We start from the raw sequence: 21519 nt of genomic DNA, 5'->3' as shown, positions 1-21519 counted from the left end.
AATCAAACTAACACCACCAGTGGATAGCTACACTACCAGTCTATTGGTTTTGAGCCTCAGCACTACTCAAAGTAGTCGAGGCTGGTTATAGCAGATGCCTTTTCTGAGTGGCGTGGCAAACTCGAATGGTGGTTTCTGGCTTTGCGAGAATTAGTGGTGCCCAGGTGGATGGACTCATATAGTTGGACCAGTGGTGTAGCCAGGAAAAAATTTTACCAAGGCAAAGTTTATACATTGACCTAATTATAATTGAGTAGGTCTGCTCCGACTCAACTGATTCACAAATACTTTCAAGTATTGGTGGTGCAGCATTTGAAGGTTGACTATCTGGTTGGATGGAAGGTGTTTCAGAAGACTTAGCTTTTCTACATGTCATAAGTAATGCTCCAGCTTAATCAATGCTACAGTTTACCATACTACCATTATTTTAGACTAGCTTAATTGCACTCAACACAATTAACTTACTCTGGAGATATTTTGAGTGGTCAGGACTGCAACAGAGGTCATAGTCATGCACATTGTACTTTTATTGATCTGATGTGATGTTTAAGTGAAAGATTATCTCTTCCATGTGATGCTCAACTGCATGTGCTAAGCATGTCAAGCTAGGGAGTCTGGGGGCATGCTCGATCAAGGAAAGTTTCAAAAACATAGCCATACTTTGAAATGGCATGCGGAGGCTATTTCTTGATTGTAACTGCTATTAATGCATGATATGCATGATCAATTAGCTCAGTGCATTGCCATACAGTTGACTCATTGGAACTTTAGAAAAGACAATTAACATTGATTTAGACCAAGCAGTGTAATGAGAACAGTGGCTATAATTTGTATACTAAATTCTCTATAGTGAATGCTCTAGTATATTACGATGACTGCTCTATTAGAGTATCTTGATCTTTTTGCAAATTCAAGTAGCTATAAAGTGGTCCAGCACCGTGTCACCAGGGGTTCTAGCCCTGCTTTGTACTACAGCCGTAGATTCTATTATGTGTGGTACAGAAATACTGCCTAGTAACATTTTGAGTAGAAAATCTGGGGTGCCAAAACTCAAGCCTGTTCAGCCTGTTGTTGAGCATTGCCTCAATGGTAGCTACGCCACTGTGGACAAATATTTTCTGGGTTGCTTTTGCTGAATATCAACCATTAAGGAGTCAGCACAGACCTTTAATCTCATGTCTGGACTTCAATCCTGGTAGACTTCTGTTTTGAAGTCTACCCACCATTTTGTCCCCACTATCCACCCCTTTGTGAGCACTCGTGATACTACTTGGTTTGTCCAACTGCTCAGATTTTCTATCTTATTTGGCAGGAAACTCTACAAGCACCTATAAGTTGTCTGAAAGTTAATAAATTGATGAATGTCTTGTTTAAATTTCATACGCGTGCTCACTTCCCTTGGAAAGTTACAGTATAATGGATTGGAACCATTCATCTTGAAACTTCTTATGTGCAATTTGTATTGGTTTTCCAATATCCAGTCACGATTGATCAGCAAAGTGCCCTGTAATAGAAGGAGAGCAATGATGACATCCTAAACTAAGCCATAGCTTGGACCCTTAGTAATATTCCTGCACCATGAAGTGGGAGTTTGTAATATCATCTAGTGTTATGAAACATAGTCTATGGGTATCTGGCCAGTGAGAATGACAAAGCTATGGCATTTTCCATCCAATTAAATCAGTTACTGTTATCAATAGTCCATTTTTCCTCACTTTTGAAAACAGGTGGGTCCCAAATCCTCTGTGTATGCCTGCACTAAAGGGCTAGAGTGTGACAAACATTGGGGGTCCCCTTAAGGGAAAGTCCCAAAGAAATAGCTTTACGTTAAAGACAGTTGACTTTATAAGGGACAGTGTGCCAACAATAGAAGATACCTCCTCATGATGAATGCTGTCTGAAAAAACAATGAGGTAAGCATAGGGTTTCCTAAAAGGATGGTCTCAGGGAGATAGCAGTGACAGTGTGGCATACATACAGTAGGACCACAATTACTAGATAGGATGGCCTAGCTGTTTCACTAGGATGGGCAGTAGACCACATGATGTGAGGACAATGTTAAGGATTAATTTAAGTACAACAGTCTTAAAAGGATATTGAGGGGATTAGACAGCTGAATGTAACAGTATGTACCATTGGTGCACAATCTGCCAAAGTCTGGACCACACATCGGTATCATGAGGGCATCCTTTATCCCCTCCTTCCCTCCAAGAAGGAAACTCTGTAATTTGTAAGGCAATAATACTGGGGGATTCCTTTTTGTAAGAGACTATCTATTCTGTCACATCTGTGGTATATACTGGGGACACCATCAAAAGACAAGCTGCCAACAAGGAAAGAAATGGAAATCCAGGGCCAAAATACCTACTGTAAGTAGGTAAAAGAAACTTTTGATTATGCAATTAGCTGTTTCCTAAATAGGTCTAATTCATTATCCTCTACATGTTACTGTTCAGTTCATGAGAATCTATGAAATTTTAGGCAATGATATAATAACAATAATTTGAGGGGAGTGTATAAAGAGGAATGGACTACTGGAATGGTGAAATACTGGAATGGTAGAATGGATTTTTAAAGTTCAATGTCAGTTTTTACATCCAAATAAGTACATCTTAAGTAAGCAGATAAATAGGATTCCCCTTGAAGTCAGCTCTTTTGGCATAATTCACCTCACCATAGGCATAGTTTACCAATGAAATGTACTGTAAAGTCAATCTAATCCAAAACAGCCAAGCTGTAAAAAAAGTGTGCGACCCTCAGAAAGGCTATGGTGAAAAAAGATGTGAAATCCAAGGTGGTGGCCAAGAAATGGCTGTGATGGTAGGTTAATGGTAAAAAATTTAATAACGACAATTCAGGTGAATTTTTGTGCCACTAAATTCACCTGAATTGTTGTTATTAAAATTTTTACCATTAACCTACCATCACAGCCGCTAAATTCACCTGAATTGTCGTTATTAAAATTTTTACCATTAACCTACCATCACAGCCATTTCTTGGCTGCCACCTTGGATTTCACATCTTTTTTCACCATAGCCTTTCTGAGGGCCGCACACTTTTTTTACAGCTTGGCTGTTTTGGATTACATTTCATTTCTTTTTGTATTTGTATACCCCAAAGCCGGCCTATGGTCAGCTTTGGGACTTTTTTAACCTATGTTTTTTTTTCTTTACTACAGGAAGAAGAAAAGATGAAGTAAATGTACTTTAAATATTTTATCAGTAAATGTACAAATGTGACTGAATTTGACAAAACCCGGCTTCGACGCACAAAACTTCGTTAGGAGATATGGCGATTTTAAGTAATCATTGTGTAATAACTTCCCAGTGCCTACAGCTGTGCAAACAAAATTTGCACCAAGTATGCATCTATTTACTAGCTATCACTGAGTGGGTGTATACATTTCTGATACCCAAAATTAGCCCTGTTTTGGGCAGCTTTTCTCGAGTGAGTAATAATATCACAGGTGATAGTAATAGGGTGGGAGGGTGGGGGTGGATAGTAATAGGGTGGGAGGGTGGGGGTGGATGGTGGTCTTAATATACGGGTATAAAATGGAGTAAGAAGACGATTGGAATCCAGAGGCCAAGTTTGGGCTCTCCATGGCCCTCAAATCACTCCAAATTGACCGAGAACACTATTGGTGAGCTCTCTGTGAAGTCCCAGCTCACTACACACCATTATCACAAAGCCATGGCCATTCAATGGCGCCAATCTCCCACTCGTGGCTTTGACAGGGTCGGAAGAAAGCTGCCACAGAAACCAGACTTGCCAGTCCTGAAGGAAGTACAGTGTGGAATGTGATAGTGTATTAGGCCAGCAATCCATTTCTGGTAAAAACGTAAGTTTGATTTTGTGTGTGTGGAAGCCTTGTTATGTGAAATCCGGTCACAAATTATATATATAATACATATGTGACTGGATTTGCAAAAAGGGGCCTTCCACACACATCCAATTTGCCAACTTTGACAATTGATAACTTCAGATTGGAAAGAGCTATTGCCTTGAAATTTGGGCAGTGGTGATTTCTTTGCAGCTGAACTCTCTACATAATGGTTTCATTGTAGCTGAACTCTCTACAAGGTAATTTCTTCTAGCTGATCTCTCTACAGGGAGATTTGTTTGTAGCTGAACTATCTACAAGGTAACTTCTTCTAGCTGATCTCTCTACAGAGTGATTTGTTCGTAGCTGAATTCTGTACAGGTGATTTGTTTGCAGCTGAGCTCTTTACAAAATGGTTTCTTTGTAGCTGAACTCTCTACAAAGTAACTTCTTCTAACTGATCTATCTACAGGGTGATATGTTTGTAGCTGAACTATCTACAAGGTAATTTCTTCTAGCTGATCTCTCTACAGGGTGATTTGTTTGTAGCTGAATTCTGTACAGGTGATTTGTTTGCAGCTGAGCTCTTTACAGAATGGTTTCTTTGTAGCTAAACTCTCTACAAGGTAAATTTTCCAGCTGATGTCTCTACAAGGTGGCTAGTTTGTAGCTGAACTCTCTACATGGTGACTTCTTCTAGCTGATCTTTCAATAGGGTGATTTGTTTGTAGCTGAACTCTCTAAAAGGTAACTTCTTCTAACTGATCTTTCTACAGGGCAATTTGTTTGTGGCTGCATTTTCTACAGGGTGATTTCTTTGCAGCTGAACTCTCTACATGGTGGTTTCTTTGTAGCTGAATTCTCTACAAGGTAATTTCTTCTAGCTGATCTCTCTACAGGGAGATCTGTTTGTAGCTGAACTATCTACAAGATAACTTCTTCTAACTGATCTTTCTACAGGGCAATTTGCTTGTGGCAGAATTTTATACAGGGTGATTTGAACTCTCTACCTGGTGGTTTCTTTGTAGCTGAACTCTCTACAAAGTAATTTCTTCTTGCTGATCTCTCTACAGGGAGATCTGTTTGTAGCTGAACTATCTACAAGGTAACTTCTTCTAACTGATCTTTCTACAGGGCAATTTGCTTGAAGCAGAATTTTATACAGGGTGATTTCTTTGCAGCTGAACTCTCTACATGGTGGTTTCTTTGTAGCTGAACTCTCTACAAAGTAATTTCTTCTAGCTGATCTCTCTACAGGGTGATTTGTTTGTAGCTGAATTGTGTACAGGTGATTTGTTTGCAGCTGAGCTCTTTACAGAATGGTTTCTTTGTAGCTGAACTCTCTAAAAGGTAACTTCTTCTAACTGATCTTTCTACAGGGCAATTTGTTCGTGGCAGAATTTTATACAGGGGTGATTTCTTTGCAGCTGAACTCTCTACATGGTGGTTTCTTTGTAGCTGAACTCTCTACAAGGTAACTTCTTCTAGCTGATCTCTCTACAGGGTGATTTGTTTGTAGCTGAATTCTGTACAGGTGATTTGTTTGCAGCTGAGCTCTTTACAGAATGGTTTCTTTGTAGCTGAACTCTCTAAAAGGTAACTTCTTCTAACTGATCTTTCTACAGGGCAATTGTTTGTGGCAGAATTTTATACAGGATGATTTCTTTGCAGCTGAACTCTCTACTTGGTGGTTTCTTTGTAGCTGAACTATGTACAAGGTAATTTCTTCTAGCTGACCTCTGTACAGGATGATTTGTTTGTAGCTGAATTCTGTACAGGTGATTTGTTTGCAGCTGAGCTCTAAACAGAATGGTTTCTTTTTAGCTGAACTCTCTACAAGGTAACTTCTTCTAGCTGATGTCTCTACAAGGTGACTAGTTTGTAGCTGAACTCTCTACATGGTGTTTTTTTTTTGTAACTGAACTTTCTACAAGGTGACTTCTTCTAGCTGATCTCTCTACAGGGTGATTTGCTTGTAGCTGAACTATCTACAAGATAACTTCTTCTAGCTGATGTCTTTACAGGGTCACTAGTTTGTAGCTGAATTCTCTACATGGTGGTTTCTTTGTAACTGAACTCTCTACAAGTTAACTTTTTCTAGCTGATCTCTCTACAGGGTGATTTATTTGTAGCTGAATTCTGTACAGGTGATTTGTTTGCAGCTGTGCTCTTTAAAGAATGGTTTCTTTGTAGCTGAACTCTCTACAAGGTAACTTCTTCTAGCTGATGTCTCTACAAAGTCACTAGTTTGTAGCTGAGCTCTCTACATTGTGGTTTCTTTGTAACTGAACTCTCTACAAGGTGACCTCTTCTAGCTGATCTTTCTACAGGGTGATTTGTTTGAAGCTGAACTCTCTACAAGGTAACTTCTTCTAGCTGATCTCTCTACAGGGAGATTTGTTTGTAGCTGAACTCTCTACATGATGGTTTCTTTGTAGCAGAACTCTCGACAAGGTAACTTCTTCTAGCTAATCTCTCTACAGGGAGATTTGTTTGTAGCTGAACTCTCTACATGATGGTTTCTTTGTAGCTGAACTCTCTGCAAGGCAACTTCTTCTATTGATCTCTCCACAAGGCGATTTGTTTGTAGCTGAACTCTCTAAATGGTGGTTTCTTTGTAGCTGAACTCTACAAGGTGATTTTTTCTAGCTGAACTATCCCTTTCCATAGTTGCATGAACTCCCTACAAGGTAACTTCTTCTAGCTGATCTCTCTACAGGGTGACTTGTGTGTAGCTGATCTCTATACAGGTTTCTTGTTTCTAGCTGATCTCTTGAATTCTCTTCAAAGTGACTGCTCTATTAGGATGACTGCTCTATTAGAGTATCTCGATCTCGCACTTGCTGCACCAAGTTGGATTTCGTGTTATAACTCCGTGGCTTTAAGTCTGATTCTTCTACACCATTGATGAGCCTTTCTAAGATGATTACTCCATCTGTACAACGATTTTCAAAGCATTACCCCAAGAGGTTTATCTGGTAGGCGTGGCAAGCAGTCGTTTTTTTTTATTAGCTAATCTCGATTGCGTAATTGTTACACACTGTTGGTTTTTTCGTTGTATCTTCCTGTTTTTTAGCTCGATTTCTTTCAAACCACAAAAGGTTTGAGGTTCAATAGTTAACCTATTCACCCACCGATTTTCAGCTTCTTCCCATGCGCGGTTTACCCTGTAGGCGTGACAACATATTGGTGTTATTTTTCGTGAATAATCGCTCATAACTCTTTGCCTGTTTATGGTATTCCAGCCAAAGTTGGTACCGAGATGCGCCTTTATATCCCCCTTCTGTGTGCCAAATTTCAAGGCAATCGGATATGGCGTTCGAGTTTTATAGCAGTTTTTGTAAGTGTGCGACAAGAAAAAGAAAAATAAGAAGAAAAAAACGAAGAAACTGAGCCAATTTTTAAAGTCGCATATCTCGGGAACGCGCGAAGCGATTTCGCTCAAATTTGGAATGTGGAGTGCTGCAGTTGGAGGGCATGTCCACGGAAAAAATCGTCTTGTTTCATCAAGGAAGCACAGAGCTACGGAGGTGCGAAAATTGCGTTTTCTTTCTTCCTGTCAATATACTCACGGGTGTTACGCGCCGGCTTCTTGGGCCGCACGACACACTACCGTGTGTCTTGATTATGAACATGCATAATAACAGTTTATTGAGAATACCAAGAAGACTCCTGCTTATTCCCAATTCCAAATGATAAAAAGTTAGCTAGTTAGCTGATTACGTGTATGCATTGTAAAAGTACATTCACTGAAGTATTTATTTATTATCAACTTTACCAGTTATACACTGGCGAATACAGAAGGCAGAGCCTGTATGAGGTGGTTACCACTAACGTAGAAGCCTAAGCAAAAATCTTTGGAACAGGCCAGGATTATCTTGCAAGTTGTGGCAGTGCCACACTGCACACTGAACCGAACCTTCATTGTGACAGACAGTTAGTCCAGACAAGTAATAAAAGCATTGAGTTATATAAAGCTTAGCGATAGTACAACTATCATAATCATGATTTTATAGTAATTTTTATATCACAATAATGATAGTATCATGATAGTTACTAGCAGTTATTAAAGACACTTAATCTCATATACACAAACACTTGAATACTCCAAATATGTACACACCACACATCTGCTTTTCTGACACTCCACTAAAAACTGTTATGTGTCAGCATTACAGCTGTTATCTTTGTTGTCCATGCTCAAGCTACTGATCTTTTACAGTTTTCTGAACTTCAACATTATCATCTTTTCCAAGCACAGATATCACGATAGTACAATAGTATACTATCAAGATCACAATTGTTACTAGCAATCATGATAATTGATTAATTGCCACTATCGCTCAGTTCTAGAGTTATGAGTCATACAAGTGTCGTGGTGAGGAAAAGCATGCTAAATGACCTAACTTCAATGGGGAATCCTATTTATTTGTGTACTTAAGGGGAGGAGTTGTAATTATTTGGATGTAAAAAATTATGATATTGAGCTTTAAGAAATTCCATTCCACTATTCCAGTAGTCCATTCTGTTTATACCCTCCCATAGTGGGGGATGCGATATGGTACCTGTCACATATATTAAGAGTTTGTGTTGAGTAAATTGAAAATAAAAATAAACAAACAAAACACTTCAGATTGATTATGTACATGGGGATGTCTACCTTAAGAATATAAAAGGTTATACATATTAGTGCAAAGATATATGTGATTGGATTTGATAAAACCAGGTTTCTACACACATCCAATTCTTTTACTTCAACCGCTTGTAACTTGACCACTCAGTATGCTATTGATCCACAATTTTCACACAATTCTTTATTGCATTGAGCAATAACAGGCCAAAATTTGAAAGTGATAGCATTGAGTTATGCCTTTTAAAATAACATAGCTGGATGTGTGTGGAAGCCTGGTTTTGTCAAATCCAGTCACACATCAAACAGTACAATAGTAATGTATAGTAGAAACCACAAAGGAGTAGGTGTGGCCCATGAAATAACATCACCCAAAATCCAGCCTCAGTTTTCCCAGATGACAATGAAGCACTATTGGTTAGGTCAAACTAAGCCCAAAGATGCTTTCAAATCAAGCCAAAACGCCTTCTAAAAGTTGCTACGGAATTTTTAAGAAGTTAATTTAATGGAATTTTCTGCTGACTGACTAAGTAAGTAACTGACTGATGCTTTCAGATAAGTATAACTCGATAACGGCTAAGGTTACGGGCTTGATTTTTCACCATTCGATGTTGCTTCAGCCCGAGGGGTGCTTTTTGGCATACCATAGTAATTATAACATGTTCTCTATGGACTTACCAGTATCCTCCTTTGAGTCTAATTCATCTTTGTTGACAGCAAAAAGTGTTGATTTGGTGGTAGCACATGATAGATTCTCTTCGTAACAGAAATCAGCCGTATTATTCATAGTAGCTATTTTGATTGCAGAGGTGCTTTTCGAAGAGTTCTTGATTTGTACTGCTGTGTAACAAGTTGAACATAGCTGACAATGAAGCATAAGGATACTTCACTTTTCAGATGATAACTGATGTAGCTGGGACATGTGGTGCCATTTCAGATGTAGTATATGTGAGTTCACCAGTCATAATAATTATTTACAAAAAAAAATTAACAAACAAGTACACAGAAAAATTTGGAATTTTCAACTAGAGTAGGGACCATAGTACATCGATAAAAGTACTGAAACAAGTTGGAGGAGTCCATGATATTAAATCACAGTAAACAATAAAAAGTGTTATATCCCTACTGTGCTCAAGATACCATAACGGAAATCCACAGTAGAGATATAACACTTCTTATTGTTTTATTGTGATTTAATATCATGGATTCCTCCAACTTGTTTCACTACTTTTTATCGATGTGCTATGGTCCCTACTCTAGTTGAAAATTCTAATTTTCTGTGTCTCATAATATTATACTTACAGTGTCTTCATACGTATAACAATAGGTTGAGTTAGTGTAGTAACGTTAGATTATATAGAACGACTCTACACTTAGTTCAATAGCACACACCTATCGACATCTAATAAAGCAATACTATATCAACACATACAATTACAATTACAATAGTGCATGTGTACAACTATTATTACATCATGACACTCTTCCTTCCTTATAAAAAAATACAACATCATGACACTCTTCCTTCCTTACAAAAAAAATCTAATGATACATACAATCACTAAAATGGGTTATAATAACAAATGATAACTAAATGTCAGTCTTAAAATGTCAGTCACTCACGTGGTTTGATATTTCTCCTTGGCCATCCTGTAACTAGCTCACTGGAAGGTTCACCTGGATCAGTAAAGGGAACAGGTGATAACTGAGGTGAATCATCTTTGTGAGTAGCAACACTGTCTGAGTTGTTTGGCATTATTTCAAAATTGTCTGTAACCATTTCAGGAGAAAATTGACGAATGTCATCTTGATGTCTACGCCACATTTGATTAGTAGAGTCTACTGATACTTTGTAAGACACTGGACCAGATTGTTCAATAACACGAGCCTGTACCCAAGGATCACCCTGAGAATATTTGCGAACCATCACTCTATCATCTAAAGTAAATTGTCGATCGCTAGCCTTACTATCATGATAGGACTTCTGCTTTTCCTGGGTTTTTGCCACCTGGGTACTAATATCAGGAATCAACTGATCTAAACGAGAATGTAGCTTGTGTTTCATCAATAATTCTGCTGGAGAAATTCCAGTGGTGTCTTGGGGTGTAATGCTGTAATTAAATAGAAACCATGATATTCTGGTTTGAATAGATCCAGAGTCCATATGTTTAAATGCAGCTTTAAAAGTCTGGACGGCACGTTCAGCAATACCATTAGTAGCTGGATGGTATGGCGTTGAGGTTATGTGGTGGATACTATTGTTCTGCCAAAATTTCTTCATCTCAGCACTAACAAAAATGGAAGCATTGTCTGTAACTACAAAAGTAGGAATACCATGCGTAGCAAACAAAATTCGAAGCTTAACCATGATCACCTCTGAGGTTGCTGATGATACTGGAAATACATCTAGCCATTTGGAGTATGCATCTATGACAATTAGAAACATTTTATTTTCCAGAGGATCTGCATAATCAAGATGCAAACGTGACCAGGGTTTATCTGGCCATGACCATGGTTGTAGGGGAGCTGAAGGAGGAGCCGACCTACTAACTTGACATGGCACACAAGATTTCACTTTTTGCTCAATTTCCTTATCAATGTTAGGCCACCACATCAGGGTGCGTGCTCTACTCTTCATTCAAGATGTGCCTGGATGAGCTTCATGTAGTTCCTCCAGCAGTGGCTTCCTCCCTGGGGGTGGAATAACCAATCGGCTTCCCCACAACAAGCATTGATCAGTTATGGATAATTCATCTCTTTTGACAAAGTAAGGTTGTAGCTCAGCTGGAACACTTGTTGGCCAACCAAACTGAACATAGCGGTAGACCTTTGACAACAATGGGTCTCTGTGTGTCCAAGTACGAATCTGGGAAACAGTAATCGGTGTAGAGTCTATCTTTTCTAACATCAAAACTACCAAACTACCTCAGCTGGAACAGGTGTGCTCTCAGGACAGTCAGACGACTTAATGCATCAGTATTACAGTGAGCTTTACTTGGACGGTGCTTGACACTATACGTGTACATAGACAATGTCAATGCCCATCTTTGAATGTGTTGTGAGACCATAGTTGAAATTGACTTGTTAGGATTAAACGATATTTGTAAGGGCTTGTGATCTGTGTACATGGTAAACCGTCTACCATATAAGTAGGAATGGAACTTTTTAACACCAAACACTAATGAAAGTCCTTCTCGCTCTATCTGTGAGTAATTCTGCTCTGGTTTGGACAGCGTGCGGGAGGCATATGCAATTGGCTTCTCTTCACCATAGAGAAAATGGTAAGACAAAACTGCCCCTAATCTATACTGGGATGCATCACATGCCAGAGTCAATTCTAAAGTTGGACTGTAGTGAACTAAGATAGATGAGGAGGTTAATATCTTTTTTGATTGCTGAAATTCCTGTTCTTGTGCATTAGTCCATGACCAAGCTTTGTTCTTTTGAAGCAGGGAATAAAGGGGTGCCAGCAATGTTGAAAGGTTAGGTAAAAATTTACTGTAATACGTTAGGATGCCAAGGTAAGCTTTCAATTCAGACACATTTTTTGGTGTACGGGCTTCCTTAATGGCTCTAACTTTAGCTTCTGTTGGGTGAATACCATGAGCATCAATTTGATAACCAAGATGTTGTACTGATGTCGTCATGACAGTACATTTATCTTTCTTTAATCTTAAGCCAGCTTTAAGCAATTTAGACAGAACTTCAGCTAGAGTACGGCAATGTTCTTCCGGAGTTTCGCCTGCCACCAAGATGTCATCGAGGTAGATCAACACATTGGGAATATCTTGAAGCAAGTTCTCAATTGTTTGCTGGAAAATTGCCAGGAGCCGAAGAAACCCCAAAAGGCAAACAATTGTAAGCAAACAGGCCTTTGTGAGTGTTGATCACCACTAATTTCTTAGTTTCATCATCTAATGGCAACTGTTGATATGCCTGGCTCATATCTAGAGAACTGAAATATTTTCCACCAGACAGTTTAGCTAAGAGGTCCTCAATTTTTGGAATAGGAAACTGATGCAACTGTACAGCTTGGTTGACAGTTAAATGGTAGTCGCCACATATGCAGATACTTTGTTTGTCACGTTTCAGTACTGATACCACAGGTGCAGCCCTGTGAAGAGTCTAGCGGTAAGTGAACAGGTTCTCGTTTCTCGGACCACGAGGAGGAATCGCACCTTACTTACTCACGTGACACACAATGAACAATGGTACAAAACCCACAATCTAAAGTTCTAAACCTAATACAACATTCAACTCTAATATAATAGTTCAGTTCAATCTGCGACATCCTCCGGTGGCGCACGAATTATGTTTGCCCACTACTTCAATCTCTTGCGTGCTGCAACAGTAGCTTCCCTGGTAGGTCTATCTCGCAACATCATATTCTCTGTGTTGACATCAGCTTCTGGTGGTTGAACTTGCTGAACTTCCTTTGAAGATTCATCCTCCTTGACCTCCAGTGGGAACAATCTAGTTATAGGACGGTTGGTCCTTCCATTTGCGGTTCTTATCTCAGCAGCTCTGGTGATCCCATCTAATCCAGTGATCAGCTTCTCCACAACAGCTAGTTTCCAGGTGGTCCTCAGAGTGTCATCATGTATAATAACCACATCTCCAACTTGAATTTCCTGTTTGGTTTTCCCAGATGTTTTGTGGTACTCACGAAGGGATGTTAAATACTCTTTACTCCACCTGGATTGGAAATGCTGAATCAATTGGCTTTGTCTCTTTGCTGTTTCCCTGACTGAAGGTACTCCATATGTAGGATCACTTATCTCATCATCCATGATTGTGTGTGGTAAGGAGGTGACACGTCGACCACAAAGAAGGTGAGATGGCGTGAGGGGTTCTGGGTCTCTTAAGTCTGCAGATACAAAAGTCAGTGGCCTGTCATTGAGTACGGCTTCGACTTCCACGATCACTGTCTGTAACACGGGTAGGGTTACAAGGGCTTTCCCCAACACTTTCCTCAAGGTGGTTTTCGTAAGGCCTATCAGACGTTCCCAGAACCCCCCATACCATGGGGCTCTCTTGGGTATGAATCGCCACTGGATTCCAAGTGCACATAATGGCTCCCCCATCCTGTCAGAGTTAATGAGATACCCTAACTCATCTGCTGCAGCTTCATAGGTAGAAGCACTATCTGAGAGCATAATATGTCGTAAGGACCTGCTGGCAGCAAACCTTCGAAGTGCCTGTAAGACAGATAAGTCAGTAACAATTTCTAGGTGCTCTGTTTGGTACGCACACTGGGAAGAGGAGGAGCTTCTGGTCTGGAGTATGACTTTCCACTGACTTGACGACAAGTAACACATTTCCGTAGCAAAGATCTTACAACTTGCCTGGCTGATGGAATCCAAAACTTTTGTCTAAGTGATGTGACAGTGGCATTGACTCCTGTGTGGAGATGTATCTTGTGTGTGTGATGTACTACTAAGGCAGTTAAGGAAAGCTTCTTTGGGAGAAGGCAAGGAACTTCGTCTCACTGTCAATCTTGGCATTATGGATCCTCCTGCCACAACGAATGATGTAGTCTTTGTCAAGAAACAACTTGAGTTGGCAAGTTGTTTGAAGAGCAAGAGACTCCTCAGGAAATGAAACCCGTTGAGCACAATGGACCCACGCATTAAACACTGCATCAATGTCGCTTGGAAGGAGCTGACCAGTATGCCTGAGACTTGGGTTGGACTGCTTACAGTTATGAATGAAGCGTAGTACATAAGCTGACACTCTAAGTAATCTCTGTAGAGTGCTATAGCGGTCGATGTCCATGATTGAGCAAAGGTCGTGTTGGTGTGGGGGAACACTATCAATCTTTCTTGGCTCCTCTACAGGTTCCTCCTCAGCTTGTAGATGGAGTATCTCTGAGTGTTCCCATTTAGGCCACTGTGATTTGCGTGTCAGCCAGGTTGGTCCATATTGCCATAACCGTGAATCCCTTAAAGAATCAAATGAAATTCCTCTAGTGACTAGGTCACCTGGGTGGGGCAATACATCCAAGTAGCAGTAGGCACTAAGTCATGTATCTCATTTACTCTGTTGGCAACAAAGGGTGGTAACTTTTTCTTGTTGGAAATCCAACAAAGTGCTATTTGACTATCTGACCACATTGTGATTTTGAACTGAAAACGGTCAAGCAAAGATATAACAAACTTACACAAACGTGAGCCAGTAACAGCTGCCATCAGTTCCAATGGTGGTAGTGTATGGTTCTTCAGTGGAGCAACTCGAGCCTTAGCTATAGCGAAGGATGAATGTGTGTCATCACAGATGTAGGCCACTGCACCATAGGCCTTCATGCTGGCATCTACAAATACATGAAGCGTCAACTGTTCAGTATTAATGGATTTCAGGTACCAACGTGGAATGTGATATTGAGGTGTCTGTGTTAAGTTACCTGTGATACAGTGCCATTCAGATGTCAGGGTGGAGTTCAGGGGCTCATTCCAACGAAGTTTCTGCTGCCACAATTGTTGCATAAATAATTTAGCGGATATGGTTACTGGGGTGAGTGTTCCTAGAGGATCAAAAATTTTTGACAGATCTTGTAACACAGTTCTCTTGGTTGGCTGAGTTGTCTGGGATGTTTGTAATGACTTTGGCATCAGACTCAGCGTGTCGCTGGCTGTATTCCACAGTAGGCCTAAGACGTTGACAGCAGTATTAGTATCGGCAACTTGATCATGGTTTGCCTTTGTCATTAGGTTTGGACTGTTTGAGGCCCAGCTTCTCAGGTTAAAGTTGGCCTTTGACATCAATTCTCGAGCTTCAGTATAGTAGTCCACAGCAGACGTTTCATTGGTACAGCCAGACACAACATTGTCAACATAAAGATTAGTTAAAATATCGCTGGCAGTTGTAGATGTTTCAGTGGTGAGATGATGTCTCAAGGCAGTGTGTAGCATAAAGGGCGAACTGACAGACCCAAATAGTACAACACGGAATCTAAAAATTGTAAGGTCACTGTTAGGATTATCTAGCTCTGATAACCAAAGGAAGTGAGTGCAACTGTGGTCCTCTTCAGCCAGTTGTACATGGAGAAAGGCCTTTTCAATGTCTGTAGTGAGTGCATACTTGTGGGTGTGGAATCTCAATAATAAGGTAACCATGTCAATCAAAAATGGAGGCCCAACCACAAGACAATCATTCAAACTGGGGTGGTTGGGGGAAAGACGGCAACTGCAGTCATACACTATCCTCACTGGGGTAGTTGATGAATCCTTCTTGACAGCATGGTGAGGGATAAAATGGCAGTTCTGGGGTACATCAGCTTCCTTGACTTTCTCAATGAATCCTCGGCTAAGTTGATCTGTAATAATGGCACCATACGTCTTTAGCAGTTCTGGTGTCTGAGCTAGTTTGCGTGCAAGAGACTGTGCTCTTTTCTCACACACACCACGATTTGAAGGCAAAGGAGGATGATCAGTCTTCCAGGGAAACCAACAATGTATGAACCATCGGAATCTCGACGGACTGAGCAGTTGATAAAGGAGGTGGGTTGCTGTGTACTGTTTAGTAAGGATTGGGTATCGACTGATGTGCCCAATTGTGTCTGTGTCCCAAAACTTTGGCTCATTACACTGCATGACTGATGTGTGAAACATTCTGACACTGGCCTTGGTGTCTGAAGGGGAAAGAGGACCTGAGAGAAGGTACCCTATCTTTGACTCAACAGCAGTGGGGCCGTTGCCACGAATTATCTTGTCTTGGACAAGGTTCCAGTAAAAATCTGCACCTACTAGCAAGGTGATCTCAAATTTGTTGTCACTTCCCATTGGGCGAGCAAGCTGAAGGCCGTGAAGGTGAGGGTACTGGTTCCCAGGTAGAGGTACAGCATTCTGAAGAGGTGCTGCTATCTTGGGTACAACCAGTACTGAAACGGGAACTTCTCCACTGTCATTAGTTTGTATTACAATAGAGGTTGATTGCAATTCTCTTGGTATAGCTTCTCCCCCAAATGCAGAAATACATATCCTTTGACGTTTGCACGAGTCAACTTTCAAGCTGTCTGCCAGTTGCTGAGTAATGAAGGATCTTTGTGCACCCTCATCGAATAATATTTGTGCTTTGCTATGATTGGGCCCTGAGCATACTTCAGCTATAGCAGTCTTCAGACGGCAGGCTGTACTGCCAGGTAGTAGGTCAGTCCCTGGTGGCTTGGATGGAACTGAGACTGTAAGTGAAGCGGTTGAGTCATCTTGATAATTGTTCTGTTTGACTGTGGATGCAGTTGCTTTCTTTCCTGTATTGTCCTGATCCTTGCTAGCAGTGGTCTCACAGAGGCTAGAGTGATGTTTTCCTCTGCAGTGCCTACATCTGGCCTTTGATCTGCACTGGGAGATTCTATGACGCCCCAAACAATTGAAACACGGGTTGGCTTTCCGGACGATCTCCATTCTTTTCTCTGGGTCAACAACTACATTGCAGGTAAATGACAAGTGATCTGTTGAGTTACAGTAGGTGCAATGTGCAGGCTTTGCTGATTGTGTTCGCTGTTTGAAATTGCTGCTGGCTCCTGTGAGAAGTGAAGCTGTCATGGTTGACACGGCATTGTCTGATGATTCAGTGTAGTCTAGTGACACTCCTTGTTCCAGTATCTGAATCTCCAATAAAATCCCATCTTGTAAGTCAGTAACTGTCCATTCTGGGTCGGTGTGTGCACGAGCGAGGTTTCTCCTTGTCTCTGGAGGGAGCTTCCCAACAATAATTGGTACTAACAAGGCTCCGTAGGAGTCCTCACGCTTGTCTAAAGCTGTCAACCCTCTGATGTGGCTTTCCACTGTGTCGTGGAAGAGTCTTAAACTAGGTAAGGTGTTAACTGGTTTGGGGGTGTTTACCAGAGCTTGCATGTGGGCATTGATGATTCTGTGGGGTTGCCCAAAGCGCACCTTCAAAAGTGCTACAGCGTGATCATAGTTTGCACCTGTCAAAGGAAGCCCAGCAATTGCCTGTGATGCTTCACCTTGGATCTGAGCTCGAAGATAATTAAACTTCTGTATGCCATCTAGTGCAGTGTTAGAGTTGACAGCTGCATCAAATGAGTCCCAGAAACTCTGCCATGCTAGGGGACTCCCAGAGAAGTTAGGTAAGTTCAATTTGGGCAGTCGACTTATGGGTTGTCTGGCAGTGGGTGGAGGAGTGAGTAACTGGGCTGGTGGCTCTCTCACTGTTGGATGTTGAGGTGGTACAAACTCTGTAGCAGACACATTCAGTGTGACAGGTAGAGTTGTAGTGGTGGTAGTGGTAGGGGCAGTAAGCTTGTGTATGATACTCTTGATTTGGCTTATCTTATCACAAATCATTTCTTGTATGGCTGCACTCTCAACAATCTCGGCTTCCAGCTCATCTTCACCTGCGATTGTGTTGGCGATCTCTTGGTCTGCTTCTTGTAATAACTTTGCTCATTCATGGAATTGATCGATGGAACTAGTCATAGTCGCGAAGTCTTTCTCACTTGGTGTACTCTCGGAGTCCATAATTGCGTCCACCATCTTAAAGAGGCACGTTAAATGGGACCTGTATCCTTTCCGCGAAGTCTTCTTACGTTGCAATTCCTCCATTCTAAAACAGATAAACAAACAAAAACAGTCACTCTGAATATAGTTCGTTCCCCTTTGAGGGTACCATTCTCAAACAGGTGCCACGGTACAACAGCTTCTGCATTTCTGGTTAGAAAATAACTGTGGGCGATCGACGAACAGACAAGTAATCACAGCACCAATGTGATGAGTCTAGCGGTAAGTGAACAGGTTCTCATTTCTCGGACCACGAGGAGGAATCGCACCTTACTTACTCACGTGACACACAATGAACAATGGTACAAAACCCACAATCTAAAGTTCTAAACCTAATACAACATTCAACTCTAATATAATAGTTCAGTTCAATCTGCGACAAGCCCATTCAGAAAATGAAATTGGTTCTATAATTCCTGCTGCTTGTAAATGTTTTAATTCCTGTTCCACTTTATCACGCATGGCATACGGCAAAGATTTGGTTTTGTAAAATTTGGGTGGTACTTGTGGATCTACAGCCAGTTTGACTTTGGGGCCTGTAAAGGTACCTAGTTCATTGCGAAAAACTTCTTGGAACTGATTCAAGACAGGGCTGAGAGTTTTGTCCTGTAGTAATAGCACTCGCTTACTTATTGCTGGCCAGTCAAGTTGAATTTGTGAAAGCCAGTTTTGCCCTAATAAGGTAGGCCCTGGTGTATCAACAATGACCAATGGCAGCTGGCATTGTTGGTTTTGGTATTCAACATTACATGTCATTATGCCAACTGTCTTCAAAACATCCCCTGAGTAAGTGGTAAGCTTAGTGTTGGTAGGTTTCAGGGTAGGGCCATTTCCTTGTGGCCACAGCTGTTCATAAGTGACCACTGACATAACTGAAACCGCTACCCCAGTGTCAATTTGCATGCCAACTGTGTGACCATTAATTGTCATAGTAACAGTGAAAAAATTATTTAATTCATTGGTGTCGTTGCAAGTATTAACAGTAAACATTGGATTGTACTCACTTGGTTGCTCTTGTTCATCTATATCATGGTCAACAAAATGAGTAGGTTTAGCTGGTTGCCTTCCTGAAGCATGAGCTGATTTTGTTGGTAGCTTGCTTCGACAAATCTTGGCTATGTGTCCTTTCTTCTTACAGTTATTACAAACAGCTTCTTTATAATAGCATGCCGTAGCCTTGTGATTGGATTTCCCACAGTGATAATAAGGTTTACTGGTGCCTGTTGTTCCAGAAGATCGTGCTCGCTGCAGGTTGAAAATCAGATTAACTGGTTGTGGTGTGCCGTTACCATCTTGTATGGCCTTAGAGTCTTTAATGGCCGTCTCATGAGCTAGAGCAATCTCTGTAGCTTTCTTAAGGTTCAGCCGTGGCTCAGATAATAGCCGTCGTTGCAGTGCGGCATCATTAATTCCCACCACAAGCCTGTCGTGAAGCATATCGTCCAACGAAGCACCGAAATTGCAATGTTCTGCTATGCCACGTAGCTCTGCTAAGTAAGTTGCCACTTTTTCACCGGACTTTCGCACTCTTGAGTGGAAATGAAACCTCTGCATGATTTCTGAAGGCGGTGGGGTGTAGTGGTCCTTTAAGACTTCCATGATCTGAGCAAATGATTTCTCGAATGGCTTGCTTGGGGATATGAGGCTTCGAAGTAGTCTGTAAGTATCTGACCCTATAATGCTGAACAGTATGGCTCTTTTCTTATCAGCCGCCACGATTCCATTGGCGAGGAAGTAGTATTCCAAACGCTCGACGTAATGTGTCCACACTTCACTGTTTGTTTGGTTGAAGGGGTCTATCTTTCCAACTGAAGTAGCCATCCTCGTCACCAAATGTAGTAACGTTAGATTATATAGAACAACTCTACACTTAGTTCAATAGCACACACTTATTGACATCTAATAAAACAATACTATATCAACACATACAATTACAATAGCACATGCATACAACTATTATTACATCATGACAGTTAGATGTGTTTAGAGATGACATGCCAGCTCCATGATAGTATGGATAATAACAGGTACACTATGGTACACCATTTCTGTGTATGGTAATGTTATGAGTGTGATTGATATGATTTTGGAAGTTTCCTGCCTGACATACGGTCTCTTTTCTCCAAAGTGATTAGTGGTTTTTGGCAATAGAAGTAACTTAATTGGGAGAAAGAGCCTTGTATCACAGAATGCTCAGGGCGGCCCATTACCATACACAGAAATGGTGTACCATAGTGTACCTGTTATTATCCATACTATATATCATGGAGCTGGCATGTCATCTCTAAAGACATCTAACTCAATCTATTGTTATATGTATGAAGACACTGTAAGTATAATCCTGTGCCAAAAACAGCCCAGCTGTAAAAAAAGGCGAGGCCAAGAATGCACAAGTACATGTTCATGGAGTAACCAAAAGACATGATATCAAAATCTGGCCAAGAAAGCATTTACAGTATAGGCACTTTTGTGCATTCATTTTCTATATGCTTCACATTATCACATCCAGCTAGCTGTACATGTGTGCTTGCAATATAAACAATACTACTGAGATGATAAAATATATTACACTCATTGTTACCAAAATTAATTTAACTAAAAATTTACAATTGGTTTCTACTTGGCCATCTTTTTATTTTAATATATGCAGTGCAAAAAGATGGCCAAGTAGAAACCAATTGTAAATTTTTAGTTAAATTAATTTTGGTTACAATGCAGTGTAATATCTTTTATCATCTCAGTAGTATTGTTTATATTGCAAGCACACATGTACAGCTAGTTGGATGTGATAATCTGAAGCATATAGAAAATGAATGCACAAAAGTGCCTATACTGTAAATGCTTTCTTGGCCAGATTTTGATATCATGTCTTTTGGTTACTCCATGAACATGTACTTGTGCATTCTTGGCCTCGCCTTTTTTTACAGCTGGGCTGTTTTTGGCACAGGATATCACTACTTTTTGTTGACTAGAGAACATACAGCTAGGTATTATATTACATACACTGTAAATCCAGAAGTGTGAAGGTCACACTGTTGGTATGACTCCTGCGGTCGCTTAGTGCTATAGGAGACACTGCATGCATGCATGCATAATAACAGCTTCAGCAACAGATTAGCTAGCTAAATTAGTAGCAAAGGCTTCCAAATTCAGTGTTTAGAAGCACTACTAAAAGTGACTTGCTCAGAGAAAATTCATTCAAACTGAAAATAATGTTCAAATTCCCACAAGGACTCACGTGATATCTCGCATGATGTTTCACGTAAGATAAGAACCGGCAAAGTCGAGGCTACAGTCTTAACTGTTCTTGCTGAAGCAGTGGGTTGGTGATATAACTAGTGTAGTCGAAATCTGTACGTGGCAAGTGGAGCCGAATCAGCTGCGAGTTGTTGCTGAATGTATGCCTCGGAATGGACATGAAACCTGACGGCATTGAATGCATTACACTATTCTCCCAGCAAATTTCCTGGGTAAGTTCGTGTATAGTTAAGTCATTGTAAACAGCTATATAACTACCGTCGTATTTTTAGACAGGAATCTCCCATGCC

At 40.7% G+C, this 21519-nt stretch overlaps 3 protein-coding genes across 3 annotated transcripts in view; all 3 read right to left on the bottom strand.

The window, feature by feature from the left end:
• The window catches only part of LOC136243811 (NACHT, LRR and PYD domains-containing protein 3-like), a 75620-nt gene that overhangs the window by 45894 nt on the left and 8207 nt on the right, over positions 1-21519 (bottom strand). The window lies entirely within an intron of this gene.
• Positions 11092-18016, bottom strand: LOC136247950 (uncharacterized). The gene is made up of 8 exons (XM_066039768.1): positions 17911-18016; positions 14614-17841; positions 13943-14434; positions 13705-13853; positions 12780-13651; positions 12345-12567; positions 11379-12265; positions 11092-11299 (listed from the first exon to the last, which is right to left on the bottom strand). Exons 1-8 carry the CDS (start codon positions 18014-18016, stop codon positions 11092-11094), a joined length of 6165 nt encoding a protein of 2054 aa, XP_065895840.1.
• Positions 18335-19792, bottom strand: LOC136247949 (uncharacterized). Its single transcript, XM_066039767.1, has one exon. The coding sequence runs from the start codon at positions 19790-19792 to the stop codon at positions 18335-18337; it is 1458 nt and encodes a 485-aa protein (XP_065895839.1).

Source organism: Dysidea avara, chromosome 2 (assembly GCF_963678975.1).
Source record: "Dysidea avara chromosome 2, odDysAvar1.4, whole genome shotgun sequence".
Classification (NCBI taxonomy): Eukaryota; Metazoa; Porifera; class Demospongiae; order Dictyoceratida; family Dysideidae; genus Dysidea; species Dysidea avara.
Note: the sequence above shows the minus strand (reverse complement) of the source record. Positions and strands in the feature narration are given on the sequence as shown.